General features: G+C 43.6%; 1 protein-coding gene across 1 annotated transcript in view; it reads left to right on the top strand.

The window, feature by feature from the left end:
- Nucleotides 1-14,349, top strand: part of LOC103605897 (rap guanine nucleotide exchange factor 1-like) — a gene marked incomplete at its 3' end in the record, with an annotated part of 108,934 nt that extends 94,585 nt beyond the window's left edge. The window contains exons 8-12 of the mRNA XM_008590494.1: nt 10,452-10,540; nt 11,291-11,443; nt 11,871-11,994; nt 12,434-12,590; nt 13,849-14,349. Coding sequence (XP_008588716.1) covers nt 10,452-10,540; nt 11,291-11,443; nt 11,871-11,994; nt 12,434-12,590; nt 13,849-14,349 — 1,024 coding nt within the window. The remainder of the gene's footprint in view (nt 1-10,451; nt 10,541-11,290; nt 11,444-11,870; nt 11,995-12,433; nt 12,591-13,848) is intronic.
- Nucleotides 14,350-14,973: the final 624 nt, after the last annotated feature.

Here is a 14,973-nt window from a genome sequence, read left to right as displayed (position 1 = left end):
GGGGGGGGGGGGGGGACCACACACAAAATTTTACCATTATGTACTAAGTGCTACAAGGAAAAAACGGCACATGGTATTGCTAGAATATGCAGATGACCTTCCTTTCAGGATGGACAGAGATGCTTCCCCAAGGTAGAGACGGGCCAGTGCCTGAAGGATGGGCAGGAACTGGCCTGCATTACTGGAAGCTTTTCATAGCTGGAGTCAGTCAGGACAGTGAAGATGATCAGGAGACTGTTGTTGGCATTTGTTACTAATGACAGATAGTAACAACAGCTAACATTTACTGGGTGCTTTGTGTGCACTACCCCAGCTCAATATTCATAACAACCCTCTGGGGTAGGCACAAGCGTCCCTTTCACAGGTGTGGAAACTGAGGCTCAAGGAGACCAGTAGTCAGTGGCAAGGCCATGATTGACTCCCAGGCCTGCTGGGCCCCTAGGCCTGTGCACTTAACACCCTCAGCTGCCTCCCATGAGGGAGTTTCAGGGTCCAGCCCAAAGGATATTCTGTGCTCCCACCTCCAAGCCAGCTGGCTTCCAGCCTCTCCCTGTCCCCATCAGGCCTGGGACACCTTAAAAGCCCACGTCCTCGTGCTGTGAGAGAGCCTCACTCAGCTGGGAGAAGCTGGCACCATGTGGGAATAAAATACATTAACCAGGATGAAGTCATCCCACTTGGAGGAGAAGTGTTGGCACGTTCCTTTAAACTGACTCACTGTCTTTCAAGTAATTCATTTGGTTGTTAAAGGGAATCTTTTTTTTTTTTTTTTTTGAAAGGATTGAAAAACTGTTTTAAAACAGGATTATTTTGTCTTTGTCCCTGAATGGGTAGTACCATTTATCATTTGAACCCTGCATAAATGCCACTTGTTAACTCTGTAACCTTGGGCTAGTTACTTCTCTGAGTTTCAAGTAGGTTTTAAAATATTTACTCTGGGCCGGCCCGTGGCTCACTCGGGAGAGTGCGGTGCTGATAACACCAAGGCCCCAGGTTCGGATCCCATATAGGGATGGCCGGTTCGCTCACTGGCTGAGCGTGGTGCTGACAACACCAAGTCAAGGGTTAAGATCACCTTACCGGTCATCTTTAAAAAAAAAAAAAAGATAAAATATTTACTCTGAAGATTTGAGGAAAGATTAAGTAAGATAATGTATATAAAGTACCTGGTAAGTGCTAGGTGCCCAGTGAATAGTGGGTAAGTACTGTTAACTATAGAAATGTTAATTTCTAGAACAGTTGAGTGATCATGGCTATTTTCCAGATAACCTTACAAATCTCAGGTCAAAAGACAGACCTCTGTTATCTGATCTGGCCCTGGCAGCTGCTTTTCAAGTAGGAGCCTGTGGCTCAAAGATAGTGACTCTCAGAAGGAAGGAAGTCTGAGAAATTTAAAGGCCCTTGATTTTTTTCTCTGGGAACCACACCCAGCATAGGATTTGGCTCCTGGGGGACTGAGCCGCTCAAGGTCAAAGAGATACCCCAGTCTGTCCTTTAGAAACCAGCACCTCAACTCTTCCCAGTTCTACTATTAAATTTTGGCTTTCCCTCTGATCTCAGATGTATAATTCCTCACCCTTCACCTTGGGCTCTGCCATGCTCTCTTTGCGGACTTTGTAGGGATGTCCAAGCTTCCTTGCAGATATCCTGTCTCCAGCCTAGAGATCATTTCCCCATCCTCCAATCACACATATACCCCAAACTTTTTGTAATTAAAAAAAATTTTTTTGGGCCGGCCCCGTGGCACACTCAGGAGAGTGCGCTCCCGCCGCGGGTTCGGATCCTATATAGGGATGGCCGGTGCGCTTACTGGCTGAGCGCGGTGCGGATGACACCAAGCCAAGGGTTGCAATCCCCTTACCGGTCACAAAAAAGACAAAAAAAAAAAATTTTTTTTTTAAGCCTTCTCACATTGATAACCTTAGGGGATACTCTGTGGAATACGTGCAGTCTGTCGTTTAATCCTCACTACCCCAAATTGGGCTCATATACCAGACTCAACTTGTGTAACGAGCATTTTTGAAAGGAATTTTTCCCAATTATATCAGTTTGGTTTAGGTTTGACTGCAAGAAACCCCAAAATAATAGTGGCTTTTAAAATATAGAACTTTTTCTCTTTCATGTGTTAGAACTCCAGAGATAGTCCGGGGCTAATGTGACATTTTCACAAAATGGTGAAGGGCGTGTTTCCCTATCTGGCTTTCCTTCCATCCTTAGCACGTGGATTCTACCTCATAGTGTCCAGCTATCATGACTGCATTCCAGCCAGCAAGGAAGATGAGAGAGTAGGAAGTGTGCCTTCTCTATTTAAGGAGGCTTTTTAGGAGGCCTCACAAAACTTCCACTTCCATTTCATTGGCCAGAACTTGATCATGTGCCCAGCTAAAAAATTATTAAATCAGGAAGAACAGATATTGTGGGGGGACTAGATGTCTCTGCCATGCTGATATTTCAAAGAAGCTTTATTCCTTTCCAACCTATTTTTAAATTTTTTATCAGAAAAAAATTCAAACATTTGCAAAAAAGTAAATAGTGAGCAGAAAGAAAATAATGAGGATAAAAGAGAATAATGAAGCCCCAGCACTTAGCTTTCACAGTTATCTACTTGTGGCCAGTCTTGTTTCTTCTCTACCCCAACCTGCTTCCCCAGATTATTTGAAAACAAATCCCAGACATCTTGTCCTTCCACCCGCAGATACCTTTGCACATACCTCTAGAACAAGGCAAGCTTTTTCTGTAAAGGGCCCGATAGTAAACATTTTAGGCTTCTTAGGCTACATACATTCTCTGTTGCACATTCTTTTTTTTTGTTTTTTACAAACCATTCTTACTTTGAGGGCCTTATAGAAACAAGCCCAGGGTTGTATTTGGCCTGCAGGGTGTCATTTGCTATTTTTCAAAAGTTTGTTTTTTGATTCAGGATTAAAATAAAGTTGATACCATGTAATTTGTTAGTACATGTGTAAAGTTCCTCTGCTTCATTTTTCTCTGTGCAGCTTATTTGTTTCCTTAAAATGGTCATTGCTTCTGAAAGTCTTTCACATTCTACATTTTGCTGAATGCATCCATGTGGTGCTGCTATTATTCTTAATGACACCCAAGTTCCATCTTTGGCCAGTGGAAGCTTCTTCAAGTCATTCCTTGAGTTCATTTTGATGTGACTCTAAAAGTCTGATGTTTTCTCACTTTGGGGTATGAAAAGATGTTCTAGGCTCATCTTATACATAATTGTTTTTTGCAGGGGGAGGAAGGAAGATGATTTGGTACCAGCTTTATTGAGATGTAATTCCCATACCATACAATTCAGCCACTTAAAATGTATGATTTCATGATTTTTAGTATATTCACAGTTGTGCAACCATCACCAGTTAATTTTAGAGCATTTTCATCACCCCGAAAAGTAACCCCACACCCTTTACCCGTCACTCCATCACCCTGTTCCTTCCCATCCTCACAGCCATAGGTACCACTAAATCTACTTTCTGTTTCTATAGATTTGCCAGTTATGGGTATTTCATATACAGGGACTCATACAATATGTGGGCTTCTATCACTTAGCATAATATTTTCAAGCTTCACCCCTGTTGAAGCAGATATTAATACTTCATTTCTTTTTATTGCTAAATAATATTCTATTGTGAGGATATACCACATTTTATTTATTTATTTATGGACATTTGGGTTGTTTCTACCCTTTGGCTATTATGAATAATGCTGCTATGAACACTCATGTATAAGTTTTTGTGTGGATGTTTTCAATTCTCTTGGAGTGCAATTGCTGTGTCATGTAGTAACTATGTTTGATCTTGTGACAAACTGCCAGACCGTTTTCCAAAGCAGCTACACCATATTCTGTTCCCACCAGCAGTGTATGAGAGTTCCCAGTTTTTCTACATCCTCTCCATCACTTGTTATTATCTGTCTTTTTGGTATAGTCATCCTAGTGGGCTTGAAGTAGTATCTCATTGTAGTTTTAATTTGCATTTCCACAGTGGCTAATGATTTTGAGCATCTTTGCGTATGCTTATTGGCCATTTGTATACCTTCTTTGGAGAAATGTCTATTCAAGTCCTTGGCCCATTTTTTAATTGTTGTTTTTTTTGTTTTCTTTTTATTATTGAGTTATATGTCAGCTTGTACGTATCTTACCAAAGACCTGGAATCAGACATTTTTTTAAGGACTCCCACGTCCCCTTATTGGGAAATGGTATTTAGAGACCACAATCTGAGGGCTAAGGTTGTTCATTTACTGCTGGTTGGTCACTGTTTCTAGTTCTCTCCAATGGATAGAGCTCAGAAATACATGCTTAATTTTAACACAAAACACATCATGAATTTATACTGATATTTCCAGTGCACAGCCACAGGGATTTTTACGTAACCTCATCAAACTTATATCTTAGTTTTGTTCCCCACACACTGAAAATCCCAGTTTTCAAGAACATTAACATAATGATTCATTTGCTTTTTCCGCACAATAGAAACAAAACTGTCTCAATAAATAATACCACCAACTACCTCCATCAATATGATTATTTTAAAATGACTAAAGATTTTTTGAAGGTATTTTTGTCCTTCAGATTATTCTAGTAGGAATGTACAGTCATTTTATCGTCACTTGAAATTCTTTTTCGTATGGCTACGTGGCTAGGTGCATTTTATTCAACATGTATTTGAGTATTTACTATATGCCAGTAGTTTTTAAGTATTCTGCTGCTTTAGAAAAAAGGAGGAGGAGAGGGTGGAAGAGGGAAAAGAAAAGGGAAAGAACCAATTTATTATATGACAGAGAAATTTTTCCTATAAGAATACATGGGATATATTTTCATAAGTCAAAAAAATCATCACTCTTATATTTCAGTTTCATACACTCAGGATTTTTAGGGTTGTTTTGTTTTGTTTTTTAAAATAATTAAGTGTGGCTTAAAGTAAGATCTCTCTCTTTCCTCTATGTGGTTATGTTTTTTTTTAAATAGAAAAGTTAGGTTAAATGCCTGATTATTTCATTTTATTTATCCATTTTCAGATTGATGAATTGTTCTCTAGCAAACTCCAAAGGTGCCCAATGGGTTTATATTTTAGTATCATTATAAACTCAGGGATTGTTTCACTTCTTTTTGTTTTGGCAGCTGGCCGGTATGGGGATCTGAACCCTGGACCTTGGTGTTACCAACACCACACACTAACCAGCTGAGCTAACCGGCCGGCCTCTTCTCTTTTCTCTAATAACCTTCTTCCCAACCTGCTTTCTGAGTAGTTCAGTAAGTATATCTTCTAATAAATCTGCTAACATGAAGCACTACACCAAGCATGTATTAGTTACAGTCCTCGAGGGCAGTGGGGTGCAGAGCTGCACCCCGTCCCAGCCAGGAGTTTTGGCAGCAGTTCCTCCTCTGACTGGACACACATGCTGGTTCTGGTTGGCTGCTAAGCTACAAAAGTCAAGAGAAAGTCTTTCAGTTATCTGTAAGCTTCTTTACAGGCTGTTTTTGGGAGTGACTCCTAGAAGCTTTTATTATTTGAGTTGTTGCTTCTTTCCCCAACTACTTTATTATTTTGGATACAAAGGTGCCCAGTTTTAAAAATCATGCCTCACAGCCCCCATCCCCACCCCCACCCCCGGCCTGGCACTGTTTCTGGGCAAGTCTCAGAAGCATCCTACTTTCTGCGGTAGAATTCGGCATCAACTATGGCTCCTTGTTTTTAGGCTGTGCGAGGAATGCCAGCCAATGCCCTGAGGCTGGGCCTGAGCTTCCTGGAGCTGACATCAGGAGTTAATTGCCACCCTGTCTACTCCTGTGCCTTGAGCACTTAGCACTCTGCCACTCCTCGACTGTGTGTGAGGAGAGGAAGGCACTTCTCTGTTCCGAAGCTGCCCCTTATTACCACTTGGGAAGTGGGCAAGGAAGGTCCTTTTTGTTGCCCTAATACAATCCCACTGGGGCTGGACACCCCTGTGATTTTCTTGTGCAGCTTTAGGAAACTCCTTACTGGCCTATATTCCATGAACTTAGTGACCAGACTCATCTGAGGCATCTGAAGAACTTTTCAGAAGAACTAACTGTGGAGGGTTTATGTCATAGTCCGTAAACATATGTCTCCCTGGGCTCTGGTTCCCCCACTCAGGAGATTCACAGGGCCAGAAAGTGACAAAGAAAGACAGGTGGGACATGAGCAGGGATGGAGGGCCACAGGGTGTAGATGGGTGTGTTCTCAATGAAATTATGTTTCCCTTCATGTGAGTCCTGGAGGCTTGGGAACCTTTGTGACAGAGCCAGTGTGGTGTTGGGCACCTCATAGGGAGCGCATTCCTTGTGCAGTGCACACCCTCTTGAGGGTGAGGGGGCTTCCTCTCAGTAGCAAGGAGAAGGTGGGAAGGTGGATGGGATCATGTTTCTGTCTTACTTAAGCACCAGAGCTGTATTTTGACTTGTTGAACATGGAAATACAGTATTAGGTATTTAGAATGATACTTTTCCAAATACCTTTCTTGGCTTTTGAAGACTGATTTTCATTGAACTGATAGTTGGCTGTAGACACATACCTAGTCTAGTGCAGTCTCTTGTAGTCTTTCCTAACTTGTGCCTTAAGAGAATTAAAAAGTCTGACATCTCTCTCAGAAATTCTGCTTTCATTGGGAGGCACTAGGTTCTTGCCAGGTTACAAATGGTCAGCTCTCAGCAGGATTAGGCGATTAGCACGGTGGCCGAGTGTGTGTGCATTTTAGGGTCCTCCTTGTCTGTGATGGGTAAGACGGGTTGAGACCTTCTATTTAGGCAAGAAGGTTGGTGGTGAGTCATAAAAGCTGCCTGCCCCTTTCCACACTGTTCAGGCCTGTACCAGCAAATTGGTGGAGGGGAGAGGCACTGCGGTCATGGCGTCATGCTGGAATTCGGGTGCACACTTGCACATGTGTGCCTGTCATTCCAGGATTCTTTTGCCATCATTCATTAGTTGAGTCCACAGCTGCCTCTCCAGAAGGATGGTAGTCTAATTATAACTGCTTGTGAATCCATAAAGAATCGGTGGAGTTTGTCCTGCGACAGCAGATGCAAATGTGCAGGCTTCTCTATCCCTTCTGCTCTGCTTGTAAGAAGTGTGAACCAAAAGCAGGGCCCTTTGACTCCCTCTGAGGTGGTGACATTCTTCTACGAGGCCTGGTGACAGGCTTTTGGGATTAGCTGCCTCTCCCACCTCCTCCAGGCACTGGGGTGTGAGGGGGCCACTTCCACTCTCTCCATTCTCTCCTCTCTCCACTGCTGTGGAGACAGACCTTCTTCTGATGACATGGTCTGTGCTCCCTCCATCTTGTCCTGTCTGTAGCACCAGCTAGAAAACTGTTTCTTAAATATTCACTTCTAAATTGTGGTAACAGGAAAGTATTAAGGTTCTTCTTTCTGCTGCCAGTACTTGACTCTTAGAGATCTCACTTCTCCGTATTACTCCAAGAATAGGCATCAGCTGTTGCAGAAGGGTGGCACTCAATCTGGTTATATGGATAGGCCTTTAGTTTTGGAGGGGGTTTTTGTTCAGTTAATATTTCAGAAATAATGTGTCCATTTTAGAGAATTTAGAAAATACAAAGAAACAAAAACAGGAAGATAAGGGGGTGTTTCATAGCTGTATTTTTTCTATTACATATATTCTCAAGTTGTTTTTGTTTCCAAAACATACAGTATATACCAGCATACCACCAAGGGCAATCTTTCTAAGCTGTATCAAGTGTACTTGTTGTAACCTTCGGGTTTTTCTGTTTGTTTTGTTTTTTGGGTTTTCTGGTGGCTGGCAGGTACACCTTTGTGTTTTTGTCTGTTCTTATGGCTGACTAGTATGAGGATCTGAACCCTTGACCTTGGTATACTTTGTTTTTAATGGCAATATAATGGTGCATTGTTTGGTTCTATCATGACTTATGTAATCAGTATGTATTATCCAATATCTAATTATGGAATATTGAGTAGAATAATTTTATCTATTATGTATAATGCTGTAATGTCTATCCTTTGTGGCTTAATTTTTGCATACAGTTATGACATTTTTCTTACGCAAAATTCTTACAATGCAAATATTTAAGGCTTCTGATATGTATACAGATATGTCATCCTGTGGAAAGACTGTCCAAACCAGTACTCCCACCCACCAGGTCTGGAAGTTTCGATTTTATCACTGTCTAAGCTGGAGAATTTAAGATTACTAACCATTGATATTTACATTCGTGAATTTCTTCTTTGATACTTCTTTTGGTGTGTTCATCTTTTTTCTAGTTTTTATGTTGAAAATTTACCTATACATTCTTTGGCCCTGATTCTGCCACAATGAATAAAGCAAAGCATAGGCTAAACAAGTATTAATGTCAGCCTACCAGATACAGAATTGCAACCGTTTCTCTTTTCCCACTTGTGGTAAATAACAGTAAACTTTTATTGACAGGCATAGAAATGCAAAGTTGCTTATACAAGTGGTTCTTACTTTTTTCCCAAGCCATGGTCTAAAGACAGTAACTTTTCAAGGGCACATCACCTCATGCTTACTTTTCAATATAACTACAATATGATGCACAGATAGGCTGCTATTTATGATGATCCCTTCTAATAATTATCACTGTCATCATATGTTACCATTTATTGGGAGCTTGTTTTGTGGTAAGCATTGTATCAAAAACTGCAAGTGCATTTCCTTATTTTTTTTTTTTTTTTTTTTTTTTTTACCTTATTTGCAACATCTGTTGCAGTTTTTGTGTGTGGCATTTTTCCAGTTTGGAGGGGCTTTGCAGTCCCTGATCTAGGGAGATGTTGCTGTGTTCCCCACTCGCATCCGTTGCTGCCTCCTCCAAAACTTCAGAAGTAGATGTTCCTGCTGAAAGCCTGAAGCCCCTCATGAAGCACAAGTAGGTCCCCTGCAGATGTCCATCAGCAGGAGAATGGATAAAGAAATTGTGGTAAACCTGGGAACACAGCTGAGCAGTAAGAAGAAGCAACCTACTTCTACACACACAGATGTGGCGCTTTTTGCTGAGCCAAGAGGAGATGGGCGGAATAGGCAGATCTGTGGAGACAGAAAGTAGATTACTGGTTGCCCCAGGCTGGCAGGGTTGAGGGGGAATGAGGAGGGACTACTGATGGGTACAGAGTTTCTTTGTGGAGGAATGAAAAGTCCTAAGATTGATTGTGGTGATGGTTGCACAACGCTATGAACAGACTAAAATCATTGAATTGTATACTTTAAATGGGTGAATATTATGTCATGTGAATTATATATATCCATAAAGCTGTTTAAAAAAAGAAGATGGATACAAGGTATACATGCTGCACTGTATATGGTTCCATTTATATCGAGTTCTAGAACAGGCAAAAGTAATCTAAGATAGTAGAAGTAAAAGAGTGGCTGGGGTGGGGTAGATTGACTGGAAAGGGTGATGGAAATGCTTTTCATTTTTTGTTTTGTTTTGGCGGCTGGCCAGTATGGGGATCCAAACCCTTGGCCATGGTGTTATAACACTGCACTCTAACCATATGAACTAACTGGCAGGCCCATGTTCTATATTTTTTGAGTGGTGCTTACTTAGGTATATGTAATTCTCAAAACCCGTCAAACTGTGAGAAATGGGCCGACCCCGTGGCTCACTCGGGAGAGTGCGGCGCTGGGAGCGCAGTGGCGCTCCTGCCGTGGGTTCGGATCCTATATAGGGATGGCCGGTGCGCTCACTGGCTGAGCACGGTGCGGACGACACCAAGCCAAGGGTTGCGATCCCCTTACCGGTCACCAAAAAAAAAAAAAAAAAAAGATGCATTCTAATTGAAAGAAAACAAAAACAAATAGGCCTGATCCCTTCCTTCTTCCTTTTTTTTTCTTTTTGCTATGATTTGGAAATTCCTTTTTCTTTTCTTTTCTTTTTTTTTTTTTTCCTTTCTTTTTCTCTTTTAATGGTTCTACAGTCATTTCTCTGCTGGGTAGTATGCCTTTAACTCCCTGTCCATTGCCAAAGATCCCAACCAGCCACCTCAGAGTAGCAGCTACTGCCATACCCATGGCCAGCTCACGTTGGAAAACCACCGAAAGCAGAGGTTTGATCATTAGTGGCTTTAGAGAACTGAAAACGTAGTTCTTCCCCCCACAAACTGACTAGGAATCTGTTGTACTGGGTACTTACGTGTGTGATAATCTTAGTCATTGTGAGACAGTGGGGTTTACCATTTCCCGCTTCCAAGAGGAAGTGCCTTTAGCATTTGAAACTTCTTGACATTCTGTGAAGGTATTTTTGGAGGGAAGGGGACATTTTGGGAAGTCGCAGATTACCTAAGGCAAATAACCCTTGCATTTATGGTGTGTGGGAAATACGTAGGCAGAAAAGTAAGACTCAGCGGTGGAGGTCAGACATACTGCCTAGCTTCTGGTGAGAGCTCAGCAGTGAATGAACATTGCTCATCGCCTTTCTCTTGTGTGGGGTGCAGGAGCTGGTCAGACTTACCATTGAGAGGCAGGGGCGTCCGTCTCCAACAAGCCCAGTGAAGCCCAGTTCCCCAGCTGGCAAACCTGATGGGTGAGTGCTTTCTAAACCCTCCCACCACAGTGTTCACATTGGGCAGCAAGGTCTGCACTTGCCAGAGGATGGGAGCCAGTTGGGCAGTGGGCAGCATGTTAGGTAGGCTGTTGGAGGCCCATCTTCCTTTTTCAATGGGAAGTTCTGGGTGACTGCGTGTTACGTGAAAGTGTGTATGTTTCACAAAGTTTTGAAGCATTGCCTTGTCTCATGTTTAATATTCAACCTGACTGTTTCTAAGGATGAACGTGTGAGTGTGTCCAGTGACACACACTAGTGCTTGTCCTGGCCAACTTCATTTCAATAATTAGAAAGAACTTTTACAGGTTTGGATTTGGGGGATTTAACTTGAGAGCACTTTTGGTTTTTTAGTAGTAGCTTTATCAAGAGAGTAAACTAAGGGCAACATGGACTGTTTTAATGCCTTGCCTCAATTTCTACTACAAGCCCCGGGTAAAAATAGAAAATGAAGGTTTGGAGCATTTTAGAGAGACTTTAGGTCATCTGGTCTACGGATTCCATTTTCATGGGAGGAGACTGTGATGCAGAGTTGGGGGATGTGGCCAAGCCCCAGCAGTTTGTTAGTGATCAAATTGGACTTGACCCCACTTCCAACTTGGAGCCCAGGCTCAGTGCCCAGAGCCCCCACCCCTACACCGCTGCCATCACATTCTAGCCTTCCCCGGGCCTGTGTGTGTTTTGCTCCCATCAATGACCTTCTCTGACCCCAAGTTCCTTCCAATTCTCCAGCCAGGCTGAGCTCCCCCTGACAGACCGAGAGGTGGAGATTCTAAACAAGACGGCTGGGATGTCGCAGTCAACCGAGCTGCTCCCAGACTCCACGGATGCGGAGATTGCACCTCCCAAGCCCCCTTTACCTGGCATTCGAGTGGTTGATAATAGGTAATTATCTTCCTATTTTCCTAGCTTCCCCCTCTATTTATGACATAATGGGTAGAAGGAGCAAAAGAGGAAGGTGTCGCAGACTGGGTAAGAGCTCAGCGTTCAGCCCCTTCCTCAGGATGATGCCCGCACCTGCCCGGGCCTCCCTCCCCACACCTGAGCTCTCCTCTGACCTGCCCGTCGGCCTCCATCACATGAGACCTGGTGTGATTTATTTTGAAAGGGAAAGGCAGGGTTGTTCTGATTTTCATTCTTTTGGCATTCATAGGATTTATTTTGGCAGGAGGGGACTGGGCAGGAGTTGAACTAAGAAAATTGGCTGTGGAGAGCTAGTAGTGAAAAACCCCCACAGCCTGTACCCTCATGCCATCCTAAAGAGCTTTGGTTTGCATCGTTTGGTTTGCCTGGATGTTTTGGTCTGTTTCAGTCCTCCACCAGCGTTGCCACCCAAGAAAAGGCAGTCAGCTCCGTCTCCTACCCGAGTGGCTGTGGTGGCCCCCATGAGTCGAGCCACCAGCGGCTCCAGCCTACCTGTCGGGATTAATAGGCAGGTAACGCAGCCCCCGTGCCTTCTGGGAAGGCAGACAGGGGTGTGGCTCCTGTAGCTGAAAGAAGTTTCCTGGCCTTCAGGCCCTGGTGTTGGTCAGGTCCAGAGACGCTCTCTTGCGGGGTCGGCGTCTTCTCAGTCGTCCTTCTCTCTCCAAGACATGGGGGAAGTTCCCGTAATGGAGGTCCAGGGCGGGGAGGTTGGAGCCCGGCCCATGGCCCTCCCTGGCCACACACTCAGGGCAGTCCTCAGGACTTCTTTCTCATCCATGCATGTCATTTTATTCTGACGTCAAAGATGGTTTCTGAACCTGGTGGTATTTCCTTCTCTAAGTAGATGTGCCGATTGCCTCATCCCTGGTCTCTGCCACCATTTCTCAGAAGTGACTTGGGTTTGTTTTTATGTTTCCACATGAGGATTTTGACGTTGACTGTTACACACAGAGGCGACTGTCAGGAGGCAGCCACTCGTATGGCGGAGAGTCGCCCCGCCTGTCCCCCTGCAGCAGCATAGGCAAGCTCAGCAAGTCAGACGAGCAGCTGTCCTCTCTGGACAGGGACAGCGGACAGTGCTCCCGGAACACAAGCTGTGAAACTCTAGGTGAGCGGTGGGCCTCCTCCTGTCTCACCCTATCTCAGTGGCTTCTTAGGGGTCATGTGGTCCTGGTTTTGAGTCCCAATTAATGGCTCCATGACCTTGGCCAAGTTATTTAGCATCTGAGCCTCAGACCGAGGATAACAATATCTGCTTCTCAAGGAAGTTGAAAGTTTAAATAAAATAATGTGAAACCACAGAGTAGATATTGAAGCAGTAACTGTTGTTATGCTTAATCTGTCAGTGGGTAATTTTACTCTTTGTTCCAAAATTAAAAGCCATCTGTGCTCAGGGCTTTAAATAAAGTGGGGGAGCCCCTGACAACTTTTGGTAGAGGTTGCAGGCAAGCCCTGGGCTGACCTTGTCGGTTGGTACTGAACGTGTGCTGCGTGGGGTGACCAGAGTCTGTGAGGCAGCTCGGCAGGTGCTTAAAGAGCATTAAGCTGTCAGTGTCCCATGAAATAGATTCCCGAGAATGTATCCTAAGAATCTAATCAGAGATTTAAAGCAAGATTTCTGTCTGAGGACATTAATCTCAACATTATTAGGAATAATGATAAAGTGGAAACACTCCAATTACCTGTTGGTAGGAAATCAGATGAACTATGATACATTCATTTGGTGGAATAATCTGTAGCTATTAAAAGTCACTTATGATATACCGATAAATGGGAAAAATCCAAGTCCATGTACATAATGTTTTCTCAGCTTGTTTATTGAAAAATGAATCCTTGAAGGGAAAAAAAGACTTTCAAGGAAATACATCAAAATGTAAACAGATTGTAGTTAGATTATGGGATTGTGGGTGGTTTTTATTTTCTCAATATCGTTTGCTGTTTTCTGCTGTGGTCATTTTCTTTTTTTTAAGTAAGAAATTCAAAAATTACACGAAAGTACAAAAATAGTATAGCAAACAGCCATACAGATTGTAGTTAGATTATGGGATTGTGGGTGGTTTTTATTTTCTCAATATCGTTTGCTGTGTTTTCTGCTGTGGTCATTTTCTTTTTTTTAAGTAAGAAATTCAAAAATTACACGAAAGCACAAAAATAGTATAGCAAACAGCCATATTTCCACCTGTTTTACTTCTGTTATCAGAGAAAAGAGTGAAGAATATAAAATAAAGTGAGAGCCGGTGTAGTGAGACTGGGGACATGTTCGTCTTGCTCTCATGAGTGAGACTGGGTGAAGCAAGAAGGTGGGGCCGTTAGTTTCTGTGGGGCCCTGCAGCTAACAGGCATTTTTCTCCCTGTTGTGACTGCAGATCACTATGATCCCGACTATGAATTCCTCCAGCAAGACCTCTCTAACGTGGACCAGATACCTCAACAAGTGGCTTGTAACCTTAGCCCGTTGCCGGAGTCCTCGGGGGAGTCTGGGTCTCCATTCCTCAGCCATCCTTTCCAGCTGCCTCTTGGCATCTGTCCCCAGCCAGAGGGGCCCTTGGCCCCAGGACAGCAGACAGACACGCCACCTGCTCTTCCAGAGAAGAAGCGCAGGAGTGCGGCCTCCCAAACCACGGACAGCTCTGGCTGCAGGGTGTCCTATGAGCGGCACCCCTCACAGTATGACAACATCTCTGAAGATGACCTGCAGAACCCAGCCCCAGTCCAGTGCATCCCCTTCACAGCCTTTGCTGCTATCCTCCCTTTTCAGCAAGGAGGTTCCTCAGCCCCTGTCGAATTTGTGGGTGACTTCACTGCTCCTACATCAACGGGTGACCCAGAAAAGCCACCTCCTCTACCAGAGAAGAAAAACAAACACAGTAAGCTTTTGTTGAGCTGTCATCGGGAAGCTCATTTTGTAACCTAAAATGGTGGTGTGTTTTATTTAAGCATTAGGCTAAAATCAAGCTAGCGGCCTCATTATTTCATAAAAGATAGGACTATAGGAATGTGGACACCTCTGGGAGCCTGGTTTTGTCATTACTGATGATTGCTTTGAAAGCCTGATAAGCTGACCTCTCCTTTATGGTCTCCATAGAAGCTCAGGCCTGGTCTCCGAGGAGCTGTGTGCTTCTCCTCATTAGGAGACCTCCTGGCCTGAACATAGTGACAAAGGGAGATGAGTGTCATGGCATGCCGGACAGCACTGCAGCAACATCTGCCTAAAGCAAGGTGGACGTTGGACTTTAAACAGTCATTTTGTGAGGGTCCCTGTGTAGAGGTGTCCTGGGTGCACGCTGTTCACTGTTTGCGGACACTGGAGATGGCCCACTTACAGAACGCCTTGGGACCAGAGGTGGCCTGGCAGAAGTAGCCAAGGACACCTCTTGGACCCCAGACAGTTTAATATATGATAATATTATGGCCCAAGGTAGAGCTGAGATTTTGAATGTTTGTATTATGAATATTTTCCAACTGTTAATTTGCCATAAAATTACTAAGTA

Source organism: Galeopterus variegatus, unplaced genomic scaffold (genome assembly GCF_000696425.1).
Source record: "Galeopterus variegatus unplaced genomic scaffold, G_variegatus-3.0.2 Scaffold6159, whole genome shotgun sequence".
In the NCBI taxonomy this organism is placed as follows: domain Eukaryota; kingdom Metazoa; phylum Chordata; class Mammalia; order Dermoptera; family Cynocephalidae; genus Galeopterus; species Galeopterus variegatus.
Note: the sequence above shows the minus strand (reverse complement) of the source record. Positions and strands in the feature narration are given on the sequence as shown.